The sequence below is a fragment of the Orycteropus afer genome, unplaced genomic scaffold (assembly GCF_000298275.1).
Source record: "Orycteropus afer afer isolate SDZICR_OR568_19922 unplaced genomic scaffold, OryAfe1.0 scaffold00021, whole genome shotgun sequence".
Classification (NCBI taxonomy): domain Eukaryota; kingdom Metazoa; phylum Chordata; class Mammalia; order Tubulidentata; family Orycteropodidae; genus Orycteropus; species Orycteropus afer.
Window position 1 is genome coordinate 15,829,012 of NW_006921608.1, and position 26,116 is coordinate 15,855,127.

The 26,116-nt window shown below is 39.3% G+C and overlaps 1 protein-coding gene across 1 annotated transcript in view; it reads right to left on the minus strand.

Annotated features, from left to right (window-relative positions):
• Positions 1–22,417, minus strand: part of MTDH (metadherin) — a 62,988-nt gene extending 40,571 nt beyond the window's left edge. Inside the window, exons 1-2 of the mRNA XM_042783637.1 lie at positions 22,040–22,417; positions 4,311–4,412 (exon numbers count right to left, since the gene is read on the minus strand). Coding sequence (XP_042639571.1) covers positions 4,311–4,412; positions 22,040–22,417 — 480 coding nt within the window. The remainder of the gene's footprint in view (positions 1–4,310; positions 4,413–22,039) is intronic.
• Between the last annotated feature and the right edge of the window lie 3,699 nt (positions 22,418–26,116).

Genomic DNA, 26,116 nt, shown 5'->3' on the forward strand with positions numbered 1-26,116 from the left:
GTTTCCGAGGTGGTATCACTATGGAAGTAGATTGCCCAACCTTCCTTCTGAGGAGTGGCTGGTGGGTTTGAACTGCCAGCCTTCTGGTTAGCAGTGAAGTGCCTTAGCCACTATGCTACCAGAACTCCTTTTTTCCAAATGTTAACACATTTCATTCTATATTATACACATATATATTTAAAAAATACATTTACTAACATAAGAACCGACTTTATCAGAAATTACTTAAGTACTGGGAAGCTGTCAAGCTCATGGCAGAGACACACATTTTCCAAAATTCTAATTTTCATTTGGCAACAAATCATTTTATCATTTGCAACAAATACTATCAATTGTTTCCTTTAAGTGACAAGATCATTTTGTTTATTTTTTTGAGAAAATTTCTGCAAATATCCAACTGAATAATCATGATTTGTTTCTGCTTCTTTCATATAAAAATGGGGGTAACATGAAACTAATAGTTAAGCTTGCAACTTGATCACACTAGTGCTTTTTTCTTAAGACAACCACTGTGGTGAAGTATACAGCATACTACAGCATACTTCCCATTTAAACACACAGAATGTTTAAAAAGTGCATACTGATATTTAACAAAATTAGTAATTTTCACTGCTGCATCAAGGCCACTTGATGCTAGTGAAACAAGACTCCCAACCCCCCCCCCCAAAACTGTGTGTGAATAGCAGTGAAGAATAAAATTAATACTAGTATTTTGGTGTCTCTGCCATGATTTGTGCTAAGGCACCAGTGGTTTTGTCCACCATACTTCTGTGCCATCAATGCAAACATCAACAAAGTGAAAAGGGAAATGAAGTTCTAATTATTAAGAAAATAGTTTTACTTTCAGAAATCCCACAAAGGGTCCCTGGGACCTCCTGCCAGAGGTTCACAGGTCACACTTTGAGAACTGCTGCCTTAGATAAACGAAGAGAACATTACTTACTAGCTATGTGATCTTAAGCAATTCACTGAACATTTTACTAAGCTTATGTATAAATGGAAAAATATTCCATCCAGAGTTGTTTATTATCAGGATTAAGAGATGTAAAAATATTTTGTAGACTGTGTAGCACAAAAATATAAGGGTAGTACTTTTAAGTAGGATCTCTGATAGCATAGTGCCTAAGGCACTTGACTGCTAACCAGAAGGCCGGCAGTTCAAACCCACCAGCCACTCCTCAGAAGGAAGGTTAGGCAGTCTACTTCCATAGTGATACCTCTTCAGAAACCCAAGGAGGGGTCACTGTGAGTCGGGCTCGACTCAATGGCACATGATAACAACAACAACTTTTAAGTAGTAGTTATGAGTACTTTTAACTACTAAGATAGTCAACTATGTTGGCACACCACTGACTTCATCCTGAACAACCTGATGGTGATCAAGTTTTAGACATTTTTGCATTTGTTATTTCTTTTATTAACAGTATTTGTACTTCTACCTCAATTCAGACCTTTATTATTATATTAGATACATACTACAGGTACATCCATGCAGGGGGGACTGTGCCCAAGACCATGTACAGGGTTGGCAGACAACATTTCTACAAGTGTATTGCTATGTTTTATAAGAATTCTCAGGTGTATAGTAGAGCTGACAAGTGACAAGACTGTTGTTACTTCTTGGCCACAGCTAGCTACACAGAGGGAACGAACAGTTGGACCTGTGGGCTGGGGACCATAGTCACAGGGGACATCAAGCTCAATTGGCATAACATACTACACAAAACATTGTTCCACATCCTACTTTGGTGAGTAGCGACTAGGATCTTAAAAGTTTGCAAGCAGCCATCTAGATGCAACGATGGGTCTCTCCTTGTCCAGAGCAAAGAAGAAAGAAGAAAACCAAAGATTCACAGAAACAATTAGGCCAAGCGACTGGTACACCATGCAATCCTCAGCCTATATGACTATGAGACCAGAAAAACTAGATGGTGCCTGGCTACCACTGCCAACCATTCAGAGGGGGAATCTATGTAGGAGATTCTGGATAGAGTGGGAGAACAATGTAGAACAAAACTCAAAATCATTTGTGGGGGGAGAGGGACCCGGTTTTCTGGTCTGATTGAGCCTGATGGAACCACTGAGACTATGGTCCCTAGCTGCCCTTCAGGTGTGGAACTGAACCCACTCCTGTGGCTTTCTGCCAAACAAAAGACAGGCATCTGAGGTGAACATTTACACTAGGTAGATACACTCCTTGGAGAGAACAATCATGGGAGAATAGAAGAGCTATGTATGCACAGAGCCATAGCTGAGGGGGCAGGAGTGCATGGAGGAAATGACATAGGAAAGAGGTAACTATGGGGAGGAAGAGGGAGGGGAGCTGTTGCATTGTGGTAAACTGGAGTCAATGTCAATGTCAAAGTCAAAGTGTATGTGAACTGCTGTATGGAAAGTAAATTTGCTCTGTAAACTTTCATCCAAATCACAATTAAAAAAAAAAAAAAAAAAAAAGAATAAATGTTACCAATAGCTTAATACATCTAAGTTTTCCCTGAATATGCCTAAACATGTTAGTTTGTTTCTTCTAAATAATGTGATTGTGTTCATCTGTTTCTCTCCCATTTCTCTTACTGAAATACCACGCTCATAGTCCAAAGAAGTCAATCTTTTCTAATTATCCAATGAGGATAATCTTTCTCCTCTGACTACCTGGCACTTAATGACTTACGTTACTAGTTATCTTCCATTGTGATTGTCTTTCCTTAATTACATTCATCTCTGTGAGGGCAAGTACATCTTGTATTTCTCTTTATTCCCTTCAGCATAATACATAATGCATTCAGTCTGGCTAATCATCCTAAGTGCACTTTACCAGACAATAGTATCAATGAGGCATTGACTTGCATATCCCAAATAAAGATTTAGCAAACTATGGTAATTTAACCTGCTCTACAGACCTAACATCTATAGCTTTTGTCACATATCATGTCTATCAATGAAGTTTTGCTCAAGTAACAAGGCCAGGAACGCAACATCCCAGTTTAGAGTGATTACTCTGTAAGCAAAACATTGTACTTTTCAAAGGACCCAAGATGTGGCTTTGAGATGAAAACAAAGATAAAGTATACTGAGACATGTAAGTAGATCTAAGATATGTCTATTTATAAAGAAAGTTGTAAGAACTCTAAAAAAACACCACATATTTGAAACACACAATTATACACACAAAAATTAACCAAAATAAGCTACTAAGACTGAACCAAGTTAAAAAGTATAAATTCAAGATTCAGGATAGCTAAAAAAGAACACCAAATGCGAAATGCAACCACTGTCATGGAGTTGGATCCGACTCACAGAGACTTTTCCTTGGGTTTCTGAAGCAGTATTACTACGGAAGTAGACTGCCCAACCTTCCTTCCAAGGAGTGGCTGGTGGATTTGAACCACCAGCCTTCTGGTCAGCAGTCAAATGCCTTAGGCACTATGCCACAAGAGCTCCCGCCCCGCCCCCCCCCAAAAAGAACACAAGCCACGAGTTATGGTATTTATTACTATGAAGAAAGTATGATAATAAATATATGCAACAAACCAACAGCAGAAGCTTTATGCTGGAAAAACAACAGCAACTGAAAGGAAACAGCATTGTCGAGTAGCATAAAGAGCACGGGCTTTGGTGATGGAAGTTCAGAAACTGTGTAAGATGAGTGAAACCATGAAATCTCTTCAAAGCTTCAGAGCCATTATCTGTAAAATGGGGCTATTACTATCTGCCCGGCAGAGTTTTTTTTTTTTTTTAAGAGGATCAGAAATAATACAGGGAAGTCAAAAGCACAGACTTTGAAATCAGATGGTCTGATTATAAAAATTATAATTTTTATAGCCTAGGTAACTTACTTAAGCCTCAGGTTTCCCATTTGTTAGATATTTATAAATAAAATTTATAATACTTTCTATATTATATAAAGTGATAAAAGTATACCTAGCTAGCACGTACTAAAACAAAACAAAACAAAAAAACCCAAACAGAATTGTTCTCATGTCAATTCTGATTCACAGGGACGCTACAGGACAGAAAAAAACTGCCCCATAGGCTTTCTAAAGCTATAATCTTTATGGTAGTAGATTTGCCACATCTTTCTCCTACAGACAAAATACTTGCTGATAAATGCTTCCTATTAAAAAAAAATATATTGTAATTAAACATTTAATCAAAACAAACTCTCACTAACCATCCACCACACTATTCATTTTTACATTTTTCCTTGTAAGCGGGTACCCTGACAATTTCGTGAAACAAGGTTATCATTTTCATAATAAGTCGCTCTCATTATTAAAGACCTTGCATATTTCATATGCTCCCCGACTCACCTTTTCATTTTTCTTGTCTGGCTCTAATGGCTGCTTTGCTGTTACATTTCGAGGAGGACGAACGATTTCCTCCTCAGCCACTTCAACAGATCGTCCATTTGGCTGTATATGTAACAAAAAAAAAAAAAAAAAGTATTATGTTAAAAAATTGCTTGGCAGATTAAACAAAAGATTTTTACTCAGGAAACAGTACAACATACAATCAAATTCCACCCTCTAACTCAAATTAAAAAGACTTTTGTGCAGAAGTGTTATCCAAGATTTAATGGATTACTGCCCTAGGTAACAGTGTTTTGTAGTTAATAACATAAATAATGATCTTATAAACAAAATTCTATACTACAAATATATTTTATGATCTCACCTAGCATCAGTTCCTCCAACAAAAAAATACTAGAATGGAGATAGGAAAAAATAATTAAAAAACAAAAACAAAAACAAATTCATTGCTGTCGAGTCGATTTTGACTCACAGTGACCCCTTCTTGGGTTTCCGAGGCAGTATCTCTACAAAAGTAGATCGCCCAGTCTTCTTTCCAAGAAGTGGCTGGTGGGTTTTAACTGCCAGCTTTCTGGTTAGCAGTCAAATGCCTTAGGCGCTATGCTAACAAAAAAATACTAGAATGGAGATTGGAAAAAGAGAACTAAATTATATTTGCATTTTGACCACCAATTAGCCGTGTAATCACAGAGCATTTTACTTATTATCTTTAAGCCTTATTTTGACATCTACAAAATAACAGGCTTGAGCTACTCAAAGGTAGGCAAACTTCTTCTGTAAAATGTCAGTAAACATGCTAAGCTTTGCAGGCCATACAGTCTCTGTTACAACCACAAAACTCTGCCATTGTAGTGAAAAAGCAGCCAGAGATGATATACAACTTAACATGCAAGCTTTGTTATAATAAAACTTTATTTACAAACACAGATGCAAGGTCAGGTTTAGCCCATGGACCACAGTTTATTGACCCCTGTACTAGATAATTTTCAAGGTTCCCTCTAGTTCTGTAATATAATATATTACATTATTAACACTCTTTACCAACCCACTGCCACAATCTAAAAAGGTTACCTCAATTCCCCCCTGCTTTTTACTTGCTGTAGCTCTATATTAAGGCAGCAGTCTGAGGTAGGCAGGCCTGGGGCGTGAAGGCTTCTTTTCACTTGGGTGTAGCTCTTTACTAAGGCTGGGGATTGGAGCTTGGAGGCTCTTTTCACTTGGGTGTGGCTCTATATTAAGGCTCAGGGCCTGAGGTAGGCAGGTGCAGATGGGTTAGAAACAACTAAGGGAGAGGAACTAGTCTGTTAGTTTGTTGTCCTGTGGTGGCTTCCTTGCTGCTGTGACGCTGGAGGCTATGGTACTGTGTTGCCGGGTTACCCATGGTGGATAGGTTTCAGCGGAGCTTCAGGGCTTAGACAGACTTAGAAGAAGGAAGAGGCCTTCCACTTCTCAAAGAATTGGCCAGGGAAAAACCTTACACATAGCAGTGAAACACTATCTGATATATTACTGGAAAACTTTTATGAATAGTCCTGAAACACTGTCAACACAGTGCCGGAAGATTAGCCCCCCAGGTCAGAAGGCACTCAAAATTTGACTTGGGAAGAGCTGACGCCTCACGGTAGAGATGACCTTAACAATACGGATAGAGCAAAGCTTTCGGGACTTCCATTGGCTGATGTGGCACGCCTCAAAATGAGCAGAAACAGATGCAAACATCCATTAATAATTGGAACATGGAATGTACAAAGTATGAATCTAAGAAAATTGAAAGTTGTCTAAAATGAAATGGAACACATAAAGATCAATATCGTAGGCATTAGTGAGCTGAAATGGACTGTTTTGGCCAATCTGAATCAGATAACGATATAATCTACTATGCCAGGAATGATAAATTGAAGAGTAATGGTGTGGCATTCATCGTCACAAAGACTGTTTCAAGATCTATCCCGAAGTACAACACTGTCCAAAATATGACCTTGATAATACCCCTCCTGAATTTAGAGACCATTTAAAGAACAGATTTGATACAATGAACACCAATGACTGAAAACCAGAGGAATTTTGGAATGACATCAAGAACATCCATGAAGAAAGCCAGAAGTCATTAAAAAGACAAGAAAGGAAGAAAAGACCAAAATGGATGTCGGAAGAGACTCTGAAACTTGCCCTTGAGTGGACAGTAGCGAAAGCAAATGAAGAGATGACAAGATAAAAGAGCTGAACAGAAGATTTCAAAGAGCAGCTCGAGCAGACAAAGGCAATTACTACAATGAAATGTGCAAAGACCTGGAGTTAAAGAACCAAAAGGGAAGAACATGCTTGGCATTTCTCAAGCTGAAAAAAGCGAGGAAAAAATTTAAGCCTTGAGTTGCAATATCAGAAGAGTCTATGGGCAAAATACTGAATGATGCAGGAAACATCAAAAGAAGATGGAAGGAATACAGAGTCACTGTACCAAAAAGACCTGGTCGATCTTTATCCATTTCAGGAGGTGGCTTATGATCAAGAACCAATGGTATTGAAGGAAGAAGCTGAAGCTGCACTGAAGGAATTCGCAAAGAACAAGGTTCCAGGAATTGACTGGATACCCACTGAGATGTTTCAACAAACGGATGCCCCACTGGAGGCACTGGAGGCACTCACTCCAGTTATGCCAGGAGATTTGGAAGACAGCTACTTGGCCAGCTGACTGAAAGAGATCCAAATTTGTACCCTTTCCAAAGAAAGGTGATCCCACAGAATGTAGAAATTATTGAACAATATCATTAATATCACATGCAAGTAAAATCTTACTGAAGATATTCAAAAACGGTTGACTTATGTTTTATTGATTCGATTGTGTGGATCATAACAAATTATGGATAACACTAAGAATGGGAATTCTAGAACACTTGATTATATTCATGAGGAACCTGCACATTTATCAGGAGGCTGTCTTCAAACAGAACAAGGGGATACTGCATGGTTCAAAATCAAGAAGGGAGTGTGTCAAGGTTTTATCTTTCACCATACTTACTGAACTTGTATGTTGAGTAAATAATCTGCGAAGCTGGATTATATGAAGAAGAAAGCAGCCTCAGGATTGGAGGAAGACTCATTAACAACCTGCGATATGCAGATGACACAACTTTGCTTGCTGAAAGTGAGGATGACTTGAAGCACTTACTGATAAAGACTACAGTCTACAGTATGGATTATACCTCAATATAAAGAAAAAAATCCTCACAACTGGTCCAATAAACGGCTTCTTGGTGGATGGAGAAAAGATCAAAGTTGTCACAATCAACATCAATGGAAGCAGCAGTCAAGACATCAGATGACGTATTGCATTGAGCAAATCTGCTGCAAAGGACCTCTTTCAAGTGATGAAGAACAAAGATGTCTCCTTGAAGACTAAGATGCATCTCCATGGTATTTTCAATTGCCTCTTATGCATGCGAGAGCTGGACGAAGAATAAGGAAGACTGAAGGGCTGATGCTTTTGAGTTGTGGTGCTAGAGAAGAATGCTAAGAGTACCATGGTCTACTAAAAGGACTAACAAATCTGTCCTTAAGGAAGTGCAGCCAGAATGGTCCTTGGAAGCGAGAATGGCCGGCCTTTGTCTTATTTACTTTGGTCATGTTGTCAGAAGAAACCATTCCTTGGAGAAGGATATCATGCTTGGTAAAGTGGAGGGTCAACGAAGAAGGGGAAGGCCCTCAATGAGATGGATTGACACAGTGGTTGCAACAATGGGCTCAGGTATAGCAAGGATTGTGAGGCTGGCACAGGACCAGGCAGTGTTTCGTTCTGCTGTGCATAGGGTCCCTATGAGTGCGAGATGACTCGATAGCACATAACAATAACTTTCCTACATTCCTAAAATAAAAGCATTTAGAGGTGTTCATGAGTGCCTGAAATTCTCAAATCTGTCTTTTAATCAGACTCATTTATTGAAATGCTTTCAACAAGTATGTCTGAACCTCATCAACAGAAATTTATAGGTTCAGGATTTAGATGAATAGGGCCCAGGCATCTGTGTTCTAACATTATTCTGCATCCTAGCTCTTCTGTTCACTTGCCCAGTTCTTGCAAAATAAAAAAAGATGACTGCCTACTCAATACAGCAGAGATATACTCAACAAAACAATCTGAGTGTTCTAAGTTCCTACCATTGACTTTTCCTGCATTTGTTAAAAATTAACAGAGACATGCAGTAGCGGAAAAAAAAAGAGGCCGTTAATATTCTAAACCCTCATTTGTAGGCTTTTCCAAAGAATTGTGGCAGAAACTCAAAACTAAAGCTGTCTTTTAGCTGATTAAATTCCTAATTAATCCACATTTTAATCTGCTGGGTTTTAAGCAACTTACTAAAGTCAGACAGCTTACTGTAAACATAGAACTAAAATGCTGGTCTCCTCACTCTTGACTCGGTTTCCTTTCTACTTACTGCTACCTCTTCTAATCCCTTTCTCTGTGTGTACCTAGTATATATGCATGTATATGTAAATATTTTTGCTGAACTCCTAGGTATTATTTGATAAAATCAAGTTACTAATATTTGACATGTGCAAACATCAAGGAAGTCATCATGAGCAAGGCTTCTCATTTATACTTCCATTGTCTTCATAAATAATTATGAATTGACTTAACAGTACATCTCCATTATTTTTAATGCCAACAACCCTTTTTTTTGTGGTTAACTGACGAGAAACTACATCAAGTACAATTACACTAACTTTCAGCGTTAACATAAAAAAGTCCCAAATGCATGTTTAGGAATTCAGTCAATATAAAGGAGGTTTTTAAAAAGTAGCTTATGATGTATATTGGAAAATTTAACTCTACTACGTCACAATTTATTAGAGAACTAATCCTACAGTAATTTAACTTCAGACTTTATGCAAAGAAACTTAGTCAAGTATTAAAGAGTTTCAGTATTAGGCAATTTTATTCCCTCTTAAGTAGAAACGTACAGACAAGAAAGATTCTTACAGTATATGCCTATATAGCCTGAGCACATATATTCCCAGATTCAAATTTTCATTCTTTCAACCAATAAATATTTGACTCTGTAATATATTTTGGGAACTGTGCAAGGGATACAATAGTAAACAGATGGTCAAAGTAGATACTGTGTATGTTGGGAGGGGGGTGGTAAACCTTATTGAAGACAGCTAGCTGACAATAAGGAGAATGGAAGAAAGGAACCTGATTCCAAGGAAATAATATTCTTCAAGTTAGTCAATCTTCAACTAATTAATTCCATGTATGTTTATTAAGTACTTAAGCAGCAGAGGCTGGGCAAACAAGGACATACAAAAGGAACTTGTACTCAGAGAGTTTTAAGGCTCAGAAGAAAAGATGTTTAATAATAGACTTCTACTTCACTGGAGCAGCCTTCACATATTTATTAAACTGATGCCAAATTCTAGGAGTCTGTATCTGAATGATCAGCATCTATAAGGTTCAGCACTTGACTTCTAAAATGAAGCCATTTAGAACCCTATTTTCACTTGTTGTTGTTGTCACGTGCTGTCAAGTTGGACCCAACTCATAGCGACCCCTCCTTGGGTTTCCAAGGCAGTATCACTACGGAAGTAGATTGCCCCATCTTCCTTCCAAGGAATGGCTGTTGGGTTTGAACCTTCTGGTTAGCCTTCTGGTTAGCAGTCAAGTGACTTAGGCACTATACTAGCAGAGCTCCCTTATTTCTAGACACAAAATTTAAAACCCATGACTTCAAATTACTGGGAAATGTCTTAGTTTTAGGAACTAGAAGAGCAGCTTATTAATTACAAACTAATAAAATATAAAAAGACCATGCAACTTGAATCAAATTATTAACCTTCCAAAACAGAAAGCACCAGGCCCAGATGGTTTCACTGGGGAATTTTACCAAACATGTAAAGAAGAAATGATACCAATTCTTTTCCAGAACACAGAAGCAGAGGGAACACTTCCTAATCCATTTATGAGGCCAGCATTATCTTAATATTAAAACCAGACAAAGGCATTACGAAAAAGGGAAATTACAGGCCAGTATCTCTCACGATGCAAAAATCCTCAACAAAGTATTAGCAAGTTGAATCTCAAAATGTATAAAAAAATTTACATAACAAGACCAAAAGGGATTTAGTCTAAGTATGCAAGGCTGGCTAAACATTCAAAAAATCAATTAATGTAATCTACTACATCAGCAAAGAAGAAAAATCATATCCACAGGAAAACAATCTGGCAAAATCTAATACCCATTCATGATACGAAAAAAAAAAAAATCTCAGAAAACTAGAATAGAGGAGAATTTCCTCAACTTCACAATAAAAAGATCAGTTGTTGCCAGGGGTTTGACAGGAGAGAGAAAAGGGATAAAAAGGTGGAGCACAGGGTACTTCTAGGGCTGAGACAGACTAGAAAGTAGGAAGAGGCCAGCCACTCCTCAAACAATTGGCCAGGGAAAACCTTATGAATAGCAGAGAAACACTGTCTGATAGATTACTGCGCAACTTTATGAATAGTCCGTTTAGGCTAGAAGGCTTTCAAAATACGACTGGGAAAGAGCTGCATCATCAGAGTAAACCCAGCCTTACTCATATGGATAAGGTAAAGCTTTCGAGACCTCCATTTGCTGATGTGGCACCACTCAAATTGAGGAGAAACAGCTGCAAACATTAATAATCAGAACACAGAATGTACGAAGTATGACTCTAGAAAAGTTGGAAGTTGTTAAAAATGAAATGGAATGCATAAAGATTGATATCCTAGGCATCAGTAAGCTGAAATGGACTGATTTTACCCATTTTGAATCAGACAACCATATGATCTACTATGCCGGGAATGACCATTCAAAGAGGAATGACGTGGCATTCATCATCACAAAGGATGTTTCAAGACCTGTCCTGAAGTTCAATGCTGTCAGTGATAGGAAAATATCCATACGCCTACAAGGAAGACCACTTAATATGACTATTATTCAAATTTATGCACCAACCACCAAAGCCAAAGATGAGGAAATTGAAGATTTTTTTAATCAACTTCTGAAGTCTGAAATTGACCAAACACACAATCAGGATGTGTTAATTATCACTGGTGACTGGAATGCAAAAGTTGGAAACAAAAAGGAATCACCAGTAGTTGGAAAATTTGGCCTTTGTGACAGAAATAATGCTGGAACTCGCATGGTGGAATTTTGCAAGACCAACAACTTATTCATTGCAAATACCTTTTTTCAACAACACAAATGGCAGTTGTATATGTGGACCTCGCCAGATGGAACACACAGGAATCAGACTGACTACATCTGTGGCAAGAGGCGATGGAAAAGCTCAGTATCTTCAGCCAAAACCAGGCCAGGAGCTGATTGTGGAAGAAACCATCAACTGCTCATATGCAAGTTCAACTTGAAGTTAAAGACAATTAAAACAATTCCAATAGAGCCAAAATATGATCTTGAATATATCCCTCCTGAATTTAGAGACCATCTAAAGAACAGATTTGATGCACTGAACTCAGCGAACGATATATAATGATGGATATATGTCATTATGCATTTGTCAAACCCAAAGAATGGTATAATACCAAGAGTGAACCCTAATGTAAACTATGGACTTTAGTTAGTGAATCAAGGTAGCTGATTAATTGTAACAAATGTACCATTCTACAGATGCGAAAACTGTTTGGGGGGAGGTATATGGGAACTCTCTGGACTTTCTCTATAATCCTTCTGTAAATCTAACTGCTTTACAAATAAAAGTGTATTTTAAAAAATGAAGGCCATGTGGGAACAGACAACCTGAAATGAAAGCACCTATACCTTGATTTCATCATTGGTAAATACAAGGAAGATACGTAGTTATACTACAGGTTTCTCATTAGAATTATATTATGTAAGAGAATATGTGGAAAGCACACTTATTCAAGAAACTGTTTCTTCCCTTTCAATAGCCTTTCCTCTCTACAGCAGTGATGGCCCATTACTCTCCTTTCTCATGTTGAAGCATTTGGGTTATTTTTATACTAGAACGCTCAAAATGAAAGTTAAATCTTGGTGATCAAAGAGTCTAAGAAAAAGCTGCATACATCAGGCCCAGATACAAATTCTTTTGGAAAGTTAACAGAATATGAATTTTAAGTAGATACATCCTCTCAGAAGCTAAAAACTGTCCAAACGAGCTTTAGAGACAGCAACTGTAATATTGTTTTTCTTTTTAAAAACAGCTTAGTTTCACCATTTTCTAAGAAAATAATATAATATTTGTTTATCACTCAGTACAAAGTAAACATAGTATAACAGTATGTCAAACCCTTAAAACCCTGAAACAAACACAAGTAAGGCACAGTCCTTGCCCTCAAGAAACTTAGAATCTAAGCAAAGGAAGAATACAGGTATACAGCAGTACCTACTAAAATATAAGACAAATGGTACACTTTCATCCCTCCCGTCCCCTTTTTTTATTGGAAAAAGCATAGGCTTTGAAGACAAGCTGAGAGCCCAGTGTTGAAATTCCAAATGTGTCACCAAAGACAAGTTACTTCACTGGATTCTCAATATTCTCAGCTAAAACCTATTCTGAACATACAAAGAGTGCATACATATATTACATACAAAATAAAAAAAAAAAAGACAGAATATTATGGAAATTCAAAAGCAGTATCATCTTTAGTTGACAGGTTAGACCATGAGACAGCCTCATGGTAACAACTCATGGTTTTCAAGTACTTGCTGTGTGCCAGGCACCTTACTACATGCTTTACATGCACTATCTCATTTAAGGGGAAAGACCAGTCTTAGGCAGTTCCTTAGTTTCAGATGTAAAGAGTTTTGATACAAATTTAAGATAGAACAATTTCTAGGCAGTTTGTTTGAAAGTTCTGGACTTTTTTTTTCTGCCAAATTACATAAACTTTACTTTCAGACATAATTTATCTACTCATTTTTAAATTCAACCCCAATTTTAAACTTAAAAACTGAGAGAACAGTCTTAAAAATATGACCTATAATTCAAATCTGCAAAAGCTTGCTGTGTATCTATTTCCTAGTGCCTTCTAAACAGCTAGATACAAATTCAGCTATTTCAGGTATTCTACACTCTCTCTGTTGACTGTACCAGGCACGTCTTGAGGTATTTTTATCGGATGGGAAGATGACACTCAGTAACCGTCCACAGGCCAAATTACACTAACCATCATTTCTGAAAAACTAAACAGGACACTGATTGCAAGTTTCAAACTGATAGGTACTGACATAAGGATTACAAGTGATAGAGCAGACACACAGCCATGACGTCTTTCTTGAATCCTCGTGGATGCCTTCTAGAATCCTGATATTCTGTGCAACAGTTTGAAAACTGGCATTTGGAGAGAAAATGGTGAATTTTAAAGTTGACTGTATAACAAATTCCTCATTTAGATCTTTTGTTTTTGTTTGAATGATAATAATTTCCAAACAACTTTAAGGCTCACAGCCTTGTGAAACAGTTAAACCACTGCCGTGGAGACAACTCTGACTCATCACAACCCTATGTGTATCAGAGTAAAACTGTGCTCCACAGGGTTTTCAGTAGCTGATTTTTCAGGAGATTGCCAGGTCTTTCTTCAGAAGCATCTGAGTAGAACTGACTTTCCAACCTTTCGGTTAACAGGAAAGCTCATTAACCATTTGTACCATCCCAGAACTCCCTGAAAGCAGTACAGCAATCAATAAGGCCAAAGCGCAATGAAACAAGCATTCAGGGGGTTCAATGCTGCTCTTGGTATCTGACTATGATAAGCACAACTATTACAGGTCTTTTCTGCTAGGTCTCTGGCAGAACAGAAAAAAAAAAACATGAACAGAATAAAAAGATGAAAAAAATCTCACCACCAAAATTCTAGAGCTTTTGTAAAGGTCATCATACTTTTCAGCAAAAACTTGTGATTATAAAAGTAAAATTTAAAAACAATAAAGAAAGGTGTAACTTACTGGGAAAACTAGTTTTGTTCTCTGAATGCAATTTAATATCCTGGCATATTAATATGCTATGGAAACCAGAGAGGTAAAGTGAAAATAACTGAGTTCTTAGGCTAGAGATTAGGATATTGTTTTGCTTTTGAAACACCTTTCTCTATAACCTTGGATAAATCAAAACCACTACCTAATAATAAAAACCACAATTCCATCAGAAACATAAGACAATTTAGCTCAATAACTGATTAACCAATGAAACTGTGATGTCATTTTAGCCACTTCATTCAGTATTTAGCTCAAAAATAATTTCTTTCATATATGCCAGGCATTGTTTGCCATTACAAATTCAGAAGCTTACAATCTAGGAGAGGAAAAAGACACCCAAAAAAGTAAATGAATAAATTATCTACAAACTGTAATATGCAAATATTACAAAAATTAAAAGAAATATACAAGAAGTTGAGATAGAAAACAGAAAGGGACACCTATTTCAAATGGCATGATTAGGGGAAGATACTCTGAGAAGGTAAGACTTAAGATGAAGAAAAAGTAGGGGAAAAGATTGCTCCACAGTATTAAAAATAGCTCATATAAAGGCACTGGGTTGTGAAAGAGTTTGAAGAACTTAAAAAAAAGATCACTATAGCTGGAAGTAATGAATGAGAAGTAACTCACTCACAATCAGCTTGCGAAGATAAGCAGGTGCTGGTCCATATAGGCCATGAAAAGTTTAGAATTATTTTAAATGCAGACATTACTAAAGAGTTTTTGAGCAAGATGATTTAAAAAAAAAAAAAAACACTCTTCTTACTAGGGTGCTGAGGAAAGGTTAGTGGCAGTCAACTGAAGGCTACTACAGCAATTCAGATGACAATAGTGGCTTGAGCTACAGTGACAGAACTAGAGTATTTGGACTGAAGATATATTTTGGAAATAAAACAAATGGGACATGATGGATTAGATATGACGAGATAGAAGATAAGAGGAGATAAGGACAAGGAAAAAAATCAGATTACTCTTGGCACATTTACCATTTACAGAAAAGGGGAAGACTGGAGGAAAACAGGGAATTAAGCATTTTGGAGATGTTAGAATTTGAGATAACTATGGCATAGTGCCTAAAGCATTTTACTGTTACCCAGAAGGCTGGTGGTTCAAACCCATCAGCCATGCCTGGAAGGAAGCTTGGGCAATCTATTTCTGCAGAGATATTGCCTCGAAAACCCTAGGAGGGGTTGCTACGAGTCGGATCAACTCAACGATAGTGAGTTTGGTCTTTTATCAGACTTCTAAGTGGGAGAGTCAAGTGCACACATGAGATTCTAGAGTTAAGAGGAATGGTCCAGGTACAGAGACAAACTACCATATTCATCTGTTCATTCTGTTACTATTTATAAAGTACCTTCCATGTGTGTATCGGAGGAGCTCTGGTAGCATAGTACCTAAGGCACTTGACTGCTAACCAGAAGGCTGGCAGTTCAAACCCACTAGCCACTCCTTGGAAGGAAGTTTGGGCAATCTACTTCCACAGTGATACCACCTCAGAAACCCAAGGAGGGGTTGGTATGAGTTGGGTCTGACTCGACAGCACATAACACAACATGTGTGTGTATTGGGCTACCTGGGTGGTGCAAATGACTGATGCAATCAACTGCAACCAAAGGCTGGAGGTTCAAGTCTGCCCAGAGATGTCTCAGGAGAAAGGCCTGAGGAGCTACATCACAAAAATCAGTTATCGAAAACTCTATGGAGCAGTTTTCCTCTTGACGCACACTGAGTCAGAGTCAACTCAGTGGCACCTGGTTTAGTTATATGATACACATGTAGCACTCTAGCAGCGTGCTCTATGCTGTGGTGGTGCTGTGTGCCATCAGCCCTATGAACAGAGCAGAACTGCCTCATTACGTTTCCTAGGCAGTCATCTTTACGGAAGGAGATCACTAGGTCTTTTCTTCTGTCAAGCTGTTGGCGTCTCTGAACCACTTCAGTTAGCAGCTGAGCACTTAACCATCATGCCACTAGGGCTCCTGTACTCTATGCTACTGATATGAAAACAGACATAATAGCAGATGCTCAGATACTTGTTGGATCACTAAGTATTAGACTGAACCACTGAAATTCTGATATCCAACTATTCTGACCTACAAACATGGCAAGTGCAGAGTTGCAACTAAACATAAACATTATGCTACAACAAACATAAAAAAGAGACAAGTAGCCTGAGCGGTGTAAACGATCAAGTACTCAACTACTAGCTGAAAGGCTGGTGGTTTGAACCCATCCTGAGGGGCCTTACAAGACAGACCTGGTGATCTGCTTCCAAAAAGTCACAGCCTTGAAAACCCTATAGAGCAATTTACTACCCTGCATACATGGGATCGCCATGAGAATGGACTCAAAGCAACTGACAATACAACAAAGGCTTTTAAAATTATTAACCAATTATTTATACAATGTGGCCCAATATGATCAAAAAGACAGTGAGAATAAATCTGGCTGGGAGGCTGGGGAAGCTTTATAGTAGAGCTGGGAAGGGCTTTCCAATAGAAGAACAATAATATGTACAAAGGTAACAAGTCTAGCTAAGCAGAATTATTTCTTAGAAATAATGATGAAAACCAACCTAAAGTGGGGTTAGATCAAAAGAGACTTGAATTCTAAGTCATAGACTTTAGACTTTATTCAATAGGTGAATATGAAAGTCACATGATCAAGATTGGACTTTAAAAGACTAAAGTGGTAAGAGTGGGTAGAAAGGTTTGGCAACAAAGTCACTGGGAGAAGGAAAACCAGATAGGATGTTGCTAGGATAGTCTAAGTAAAGGTAATAAAGCCCTATGAAAGTAGGGCACTGCCAGTGAAACTAGAAGGGGAAGTAATGACTATAAAAGACACAGCATATCATTAAAATAACTTACTGACTGTAGAAAGACGGGGCTTACAAAACTAGAGCCAGATTAGGAAAGCAGTAGCACATGAGGCAAACAGCCACCTTATCTTTACTATAAAAAGATGGCTCACATGGCTGTTTACCAGGCATGAAAAATAACCATTCGCTGTATAATTATTTCTTCAATAATTATTTAATGGGTGCTAAGCACTGTGCAAAGGAGCTCTGGTAGCGTAGTGCCTAAGGCAGTTGACTGCTAACCAGAAGTCTGACAGTTCAAACCCACCAGCCACTCTTCGGAAGGAAGGTTGGGCAATCTACATCCGTAGTGCTACTGCCTTGGAAACCCAAGGAGGGGTCGCTGTGAGTCAAGTCCGACTCGACGGCACATAACAACAAACAACACAAGCACTGTGCAAAGTTATACAGTAGTAAACAAGACACTACTCTTTTATTCACGGAATTTACAGATATTGATAAGTACACTATGGCAAATCTGTACGAATATTTCTACATATTATACATTATTCACTAAAATAAATTTTTTTTGGAAGCAGACCTTGGTTATGTGCATCGTTAAAATTCAAAGCATCAATTGGTAAGATTAGTTATCTAAGATCTTGTTATTGTTAGCTGCAGTTAAATTGGCCCCCAACTCTGGCATGCACAATCAGTTTGGAACACCGTGATCTATAGTTTCACTGGCCAATTTTTATAAGTAGATCGCCAGGCTTTTCCTCCTAGTCTGTCTTAGTAACAAGTTCTGCTAAAACCTATTCAGCATGATAGCAACACACAAGCTTCCACCAACAGTCAAGAGGAGGCTGCACACCTGAGATGCTTTGGCCAGAAATCAAACCTGGCTCTACTGCATGCAAGGTGAACATCCTACCACTGAACCACTAAAAGTCAAGTGAAAAATATTTGCTGAGTGCCTATTAATTACCTACATTTAGCTAGGTGTTATGGGAAATATTTAAATGAATGATTTTAAAAAATAACAAGAACTAAATCTAATGAAAAGTATATCCCAGCCTCCATTTTTAAGTATGGAACAAACTAAAAGTCATAGCCACATACCAAGACTTTATTAGGAATGAAACTGACATAAGAATTTCAAAAAATTTTTTATGAATAGGTCCAAATAAATACAGATTTAAATAACCCAAGTATCTACTCTACAAATACACATTACTGGAAACAAAATTTTGAAAATAATTCAAATTGAAATATATAACACTAAAAATAATAAAAGGATGAAAATTAAATCCACTTGGAATGTCCTTTCAAAGAAGTTGTAGTAGTTTACATTACTGAAGCCACTTGAATCAAAATATAAGTATATCAGAATGACATGGTAACAGAATTGAAGATGACTCTGCTTGGAGATCTCTCTCACTACATATCTCAGGGCCCTAAACCAGTGAGTAATTTTCATAATAAGCAAAGATTCATCAGTTAGCATGTTAAAAATGCAGACTATCTTGACCAATTTTCAGAAATTGTGAATGTGTAAGATACCTGAGGCTCAGGAATCTACCTGTGTGACATATATTACCCACCAACATTTTTCAGCCTCTCAGGTTTCCTGGGAAGCTGTGATACCAGTTGCAGTACGTACTGCCACCTGGCAAGGGCCTGTATAATTAAATGCATGAATCTGAAGACATGGTCTCACCTCACCAATTCTACTACCATAGTCCTCTTGGGACATATATCCCCACATAACTGTATAAAAATCCTTCTCACTCAAAACGAAACTCACTGCCATCATGTCAACTCTCTTAGTGACCCCTATTTGGTTTCCAAGACTGTAAATCTTTACAAAAGTAGATTGCCTCCTCTTCCTCCCACAGAGCTGGTGGTGAGTTTGAACTGCCAACCTTCTGGTTAGAAGCCAAATGCCCTACCCACTGCACCACCAGAGCTCCTTACTAAAAAAAATCCCTACTATCCTCAAAAACAATGTTTTCCCTTTGATTTCAGTATGCTCTCCATAACTGAAAATATATTATCAACAAAAAACTCAAAGCAAAAAACAATTTTGTCATGAAAGGGTTAATATGCATTCAAAGCAATCTTGTAAATAGTCAGGGATAACATTTTGCAGAATCCTACAGTGTTTTTAACTTGATTAAGATCTTCAGTTTATAAACAAGATAAGCTAAATAAAGCAAGATTAAATGTCTTACTCAAGTTTAGAGTTCCCCATTTCTGCCAAGCCGACAGTCTTTCTCCCCTCCTACTTAGCTGCCCTCTCCCCATGTCTTCCTCCTACCCACTTTCAAAGCCAACTTCTAGGATAAGGTCTTCTGTTTCTACGTCAGTCCATTGTGGTTGTATCATTATGAGTTAATTTTTTCCACAACTGGAATAAAAAGCTCCCTGGGGAGAAACTGAGCTTTTACTCTTGTATCCCTGTCACAGTGAGACATACAAATATTGAATTTCTTTTTACTGCCTTTGATTTGCAAATAGTATCTTTCTTTTCTCCAAGTAAATACTTAGCACAGTGCAAAGCATATAATGAGAACTAAGTAAATGGCAACTTTTCTTTCTTAGCCTTGTACAGCAGTGTTTTTCTAATTGTTGGTCATTCCTCAATCACAAGTGAAACCATTTTGTGGGTCACAAATATCATTAAAGAAAAATAAGTTTTGTGTGTGGAGGGGCTACTCTAATGCAAAACATATTTTTTACTGTGGTTTGCAATCAAAAAAGTTTGAAAGCTACAATTTGGTAAATGCTGACAGAGCAAAACTCCCATACACCTTCATCATTCAGTTGGCAAAGATATTTTTTCACCCAATTGATGCCCAACCATCTAGTCAGTCTCCCATTCTCCACTCATCAAAGCTAATACTACATTATTTACCTTTCCTCCTTTAACGCAAGGATTTCTGGTAGCTCAAACCTACCAGACACTCCTTGGAAGGAAGGTTGGGCAATCTACTTCTATATTGATACCGCCTTGGAAACCCAAGGAGGGGTTGCTGAGTCAGGTCGACTCTACGGCACATAACAACAACCTTTAATTCAAACACAAAGAGAAGAATGATAGATCCTAAGTCTAAAGAGCACTTTTCCCAGTACCACAGGAGTCTGTGTTCCTTCTTTAGATGAGTCATCTTGAGTGTCGGGATACACTTCAGATGGGCTCTTGGAGCACCTGTCTTCGCAAGTCTATCTGAAATTCTAGATGTCCCAAATAAGGCTTTGAAAATTTTCACAACCTGTTTCATCCACACAGGGTGTAGATGTAACAAATGTGTTGTTGTTTTTTTTCCCCAAGATCACCTTCTTCCCTTACGTTGGAGCTAGGTTCTCGATTTCTACCCTAACATTACCTTCTGGTAATCCTCTTAATTACCAGATTGTCTAAAATTTAAATAATTATATATACTCCTAATAACTTTTCCTAACTCAAAATAGTAGTCACCTTGACAAAACTGTGCTCTTTTCTAGGTTTTATATGTATCTTGTGTCCTTTTAACCAGCAAGCAAAATGTGAATGCTCATCTAGGTTTAATAATGCATTAACTGTGAACTGTCACGACTTTAGTTCAGCCTTATTCTTCACGGTTATCAACAACACTCTCCTTAAATTAGTCTGAACTCAAATTCTACTTCCTCCAATAATGTTCCTAAATCCCTCTAACAGAATTAGTCTCCCACTCTCCAAGCCTCATTAACACTCTGCTCACCCCTCTATAGACTTAATAGTCAGTCTATGGAATATTAGAAATATTTATGACTGTCTCCTATATAAGAGCCTCCACGACTGAATCTGACTTCTTTGTGTATACTCCGCACTGCCCACTAAACACCAGACTGCATGTCACATAGTAGGAAGTTGGTACCGGCTTGTTGAATTGTTTTGAAAGGATGAAGAGCTTAATTCAGTGGATTTCAAAATATGTTAGGAGTTATTTCTAATTCCTCACACCCTCTATACCCTCAGTTTGCTTAATTATAAAGCGAACATATAAACAATAAATAACACTACGAAAAGTATAATGACGGAACTAAAGGAAGATAGCAATAAACAATGTAGAAATACAACATGGAATGCAAGGGTCTCTGCATTTGCACCATGTGGTCCAGAAAATCGGAGCCTGAACCCTCTCTCAGCCTGCACCACTGTGCCCTGTCATACCTTTTTCAAAAGCCTCCCACACTATCGGGTGTATAACAGACCATTTCGTTGAACTTGCCTTAACTCTCGGTCACAGGACTATTACGTACCCCAAAGTCTGTAAAGTAACCAACTGCCGGTGGTTCGGGCTGCCATGGGCACAGTCACCAGAAACAAGAGTGGGCGACCATTTGCCTTTAACAGTCCCCACTAAAATGGAAGCGCGTCTAGACTCGGGCACCTTTAATTCTTCCTAAGCCTCAGAATTTTCAGGTCACCGTATTTCCTCCACTCAATAGCATCTGTCTTCCATGCGCAGTCTCCCCACAACTTCCCACCACCACCTTAAGGTCCCATTACCCTCCAAAGCAGGCTCCCTTGTAGGCCTCAACTAAGGCTGATGTGTTACTCGGGCTGTCAAAACCAAAAAACAAACCCACTGCTATCGAGTAGATTCCGACTCATGGGTCACGGTTCCTAAAAATGTCTTAATCATTGGCCGCTGGTATTAACCATACCCCCCACACCTTGTAACTTCCTTCCTCGAAACTGGTCTTCTCCACTCGCCTTTAATTCCTGAGTTTCCACCATTCCCCAAGTGACATGTCCACCACCTATCACCTCCTCCACCTTGGGAGATCTGCGTCTCAGATCTCGACGAATCTCACTCTTCTTCTCCACTCTCGGCTGGGGCTCGGCCTGCTGGAGGGTCTCCACGCCAACTCATGGCACCGGACACTCGCCCCCACTCTACCGCCGCTCCTCCCCTACTCACTTTGGGCTTTTCGGGCTTCTTCCGATTTTTCTTCTTCTGCTCTTCGCTTCTGAGATTCTTCAGCAGGGCTAGGTCGTCAGGGGCCGGGGCCGGCGTGGCCGCCGCCTCCTCCCGCTTGCGGGGCGGGCTTCTCCGTTTTTTGCGGGCGCCAGCGCAAGCTGCGGCCCAGCCGTAACCGAGCAGAAACAGCAGCAGCAGCCCGAGCGCGCCCGTGCCCACGAGTATCACCCAGCCTGGGTACCGCTTCGGCTCCAGCCCCAGGTCGAGGCCCAGTTCGGTGCGCAAAAAGCTTAGGCCGACCGAAAGCATTTCCCGTAGTCGGGCCGAACCCTCCTCGGCCTTCTGGGCTAGCTCGTCCTGCCAGCCCGGTGCAGCCATCTTCTCTCTCGTGAAAGCGACTCGTAGGAAGACGCTGGAGTGCAGAGACGCTGTGGAATAGTCAAGGGAGGCAAGGAAGGACCGAGCCGGGCAGCCTCAGGCCGAGCGCATCGCGGCTGCCCCTCGCGCCGGAGGCGGGGATCGGCCGCTGCTACCGCGGGGAAGGCAGAAGGGGCTCCCAGGTTCCCCCTAGTCAGCCTCACGACACTGCCGCCTGGAGAAGAGGGAGACCGAAAGGGAGTCTCTCCAGTGACTGCCGCTAAGCGGCGTCTCAGCGCCAGTGCCAGGGCCCCGCTGTCTTCCCTCGGCGAAACAATGGCGGCTCGGGCCGCGAACCACGCCGCGCGCGGGGACGCCGGGGCGGGCCCCGGATCACGTCGACGGTGGTGGGCGGTGCGATTGGTCACGTGGTCCCGGGCGGGGCCGGGCTGGGCGGGATCTGTTGGAGGGGAGGTGTGGCGGTTTCTCAGGCGGTGATCGTTCTGGTCTGGTAGAAGAGCTCACTTCGGGAATCTGGTGGCACTGGATGGACCGAAGCCTGGGAGGGGCTCATTGGCGGCGTTGGTTCTGGGTAGGAGACGTGGCGCTTTGAATGAGTTCAGGGGAGGGGCTGTCGAGGAAGCCTGACGAGAGAGAGGAAGAGGGTGAAGAGCAATGAACTGAGTCACGAGGTCTAGGTCAGAGTGGTCCTTTTGGGTGTAGGGTGTAGGCTTTTTGTTTTTCCTGGGAGTGAGTGGAAGCAGCTTTTCTCCCTAGGATCACCGGTTGACTCAATGCTTCCAGAGTGGGCTTAGCTGAGTCTGAAGTCGGACATTTTTCATCCAGGCCTGGGTTTAATTCACTAATTGGATAGCTCTCTTCGGGGCCAGCTAACACAGATAAGCGTGCCTACCATTTGCCAGCCTGGCTTAGGCGCGTTCGAGTCTTTTCGCTCATTCACTCTCACTGTTGTTACTCCCCAGAATTCAAAAGTTGGTAAGCCCGTGGGCGGAAATGTTCTTTTCCTACTAATTTGTAGCTTTAATAAGAAATAAGCATTGTATTGTGTTTATATATAGGGGTAGCTTCCTCATTTTGCTTTATTTTAACCTTGTAAGCAACACCGCAAAAGAAATTTTAAAAGATCTTATTTTTATGTACTCTGTGGACCGTCTTTGGGAGGCAGCTTTGGAAGGAAATGAATTGCCTTTTTAGGTTTGAGTAACAAGATAGGGTTTGTTTTTTTTTAAACAAGATACATTTTTAAGTTCCATTTTGCTATAAGGAAACGTTTTATCTTTTAAATTAAAATTAGCATGTAAGCAAGTGCCTTAATACGTACAGATATGAATGGGGGAATATTTATAAGCACCAAAGCCAAAAATGTGTGTGACCTACTTTGCAACTGTGCTGTAATGCATCTTGTAATTGATGAGCAGAAGGAACTTTTGTAAATACTAAATCATAAAAGTAAACTACTACTCCAAAGTTTTATACGGACTTACAGTCTTTTTACAGACATAAAGACTGTGAATTACAAGGCTAAAAACTTAAAAGATGTCTTCAGGATCTGCTTGTAAAACATTCCAAATTCCATTTATACTTGTGAAATTACAATTGTAATCCTACGTGTGTTTTCGTTCCAGAAGTGTGAAGGATGCAATGATTGTCCCAAGAAGTTCCACTGACTAGTCTAGGATAAACTGTGGATTTTTAAATGAAGCTATTACAAAGAAGCTCTGGGGCACAACAATTTAGAGCTCATCTGCTAACTGAGAAAGGTTGGGGATTTGAACTCACTCAGCAGCTCTGCAGGAGAAACACCTGGTGATCTGCTTCCTAAAGATTATAGCCTAGTAAACGCTTCGGGACAGTTCTTCTCTGTCACATGAGTTTGCTATGAGTCAAAAATTAACTTCCAACGATAGTTAGCAGAGGGGTTTGCCTGTTCCTTTGGTAAGCTAGGAAGTATTGATTGAGTAAAATTATATCACTTTTCTTCTTTCCATGACTGCCCTTTAATTTTAAAAAGCAAAAATATTTACTGTATTACCCCACAGAGATACTCATTTTTCCTATATAACCTTGTAGTTACCTTTGTGTGTATTTGTATTTCAAAAAGGTCATAATACTAGTTGCTGTTTTGCATAGTCGTGAACATGCATGTCAATTGATAACGCCCATCTATAAAGCCTATCAGGAGCTCTGGTAGCGTAGTGCCTAAGGCACTTGACTGCTAACCAGAAGGCTGGCGGTTCAAACCCACCAGCCACTCCTTGGAAGGAAGGTTGGGGAATCATTCTTCTGTAATGATACTGTCTCGGAAACCCAAGGAGGGGTCTGAGTGGGACTGACTCGAGGGCAAATAACAACAACAACAACAATAAAGCCTATCAGGGACACACCTATAGTTCTTTAAAGTTAGGTTTATTAAGTTGCAGCAGGATGAAGTTTAGGTAACATTTAAATGAAGCAATGTTTTCAGAGACTCAAAGCAAAGCAAGGGTATATGTAGAGAGGTTAATATCAGCCTGGCCTGAGAGGTAGACTCAGAATGTGAATTCTTTGAAATTGCAAAGGTAAGATAAATGTGAAATATGTCTGAAACCCCTTACCTGAAGCTCTGCACCTGGGTTTGAAATAAAGACTGCTTATTCTAAGTCAAAATGACATAATTATGTGAGTAAAAGAAGCCAGACCAAAAAAAGAGTACATACTGTATAATCCCATTTATATAAAACTAGAAAATGCAACTTCTCTATAGTGACAAAAAGATCACTGGTACTTGGGGATGGTGGGAGGTAAGAAGAGATAAAGGGGGGAAAGGGAGGTATTTGCTGTCTTGGTTATGGTTGTGACTTCATGAGTATACTGTATATTAATGCAAAACGTCTCAGATTGTATACGTGAAATATGTATGGTTTATTGTGTGTCCATTAAATGTCAATAAAGCAATTTAAAAAAAATTTAAGTGGCTCACATGGCTCAGATCCTCCAGACAGGTGAGATGTTCCATTCTGACTGATGGGTTTTCAAACAGAATTTTTGTCAATCTATGATTTTAGAGAGCAAGGCTTTTCAGCACTATCTCTGGTAATAACAAAAGTGTTTTACAGGTTTGCACAATAAATATTCTATTACATATCATTTTTTAATGGCTACATAGTCCTGTCCAACTTCACTGGGATTTACTTAACTAATATTTTATTGTTAGATAGTTAGATTATAGGTTTTCTTATTTTTTCCCCATTAGAAGAATTCTATCATGAACATGCTCATATCTAAATTTTGGTGTCTATCTCTAATTTCTTCCTGAGGTTAGAATACTGGCACTGTAATTACCTGGGCCATATTGTAATAAGTGAATTAAACACTTTGAGCTTGGAAGTTTTAAGGGACCAGCAAATGTTCTCTACTTGTAGCTTCTCCTTTTGTAGAAGAGAACAGGGGTACTTCAAAGGATTGAGTCCTAGCCTGGGGTCAGAATGTCCCCCTTGGTTACTCCTCTTTTTCAGTTACTCTGTACAGTTGGTGTTAGAACAGGAAGTTAACTTCCAGTAACTAATTTTTAAGGGTTGATGAAAGAAAAAAAATAGGCTTCAGTCTTCAAAATGTAGACTATTTCAATTAGAATAATGCAAATAAGTTCCTTGCTGGGTTGAAGGTGATTTTACTATAAAGAAGGGAACTATAGTTGAGGGTCCCGAGAATTTGGAAGTA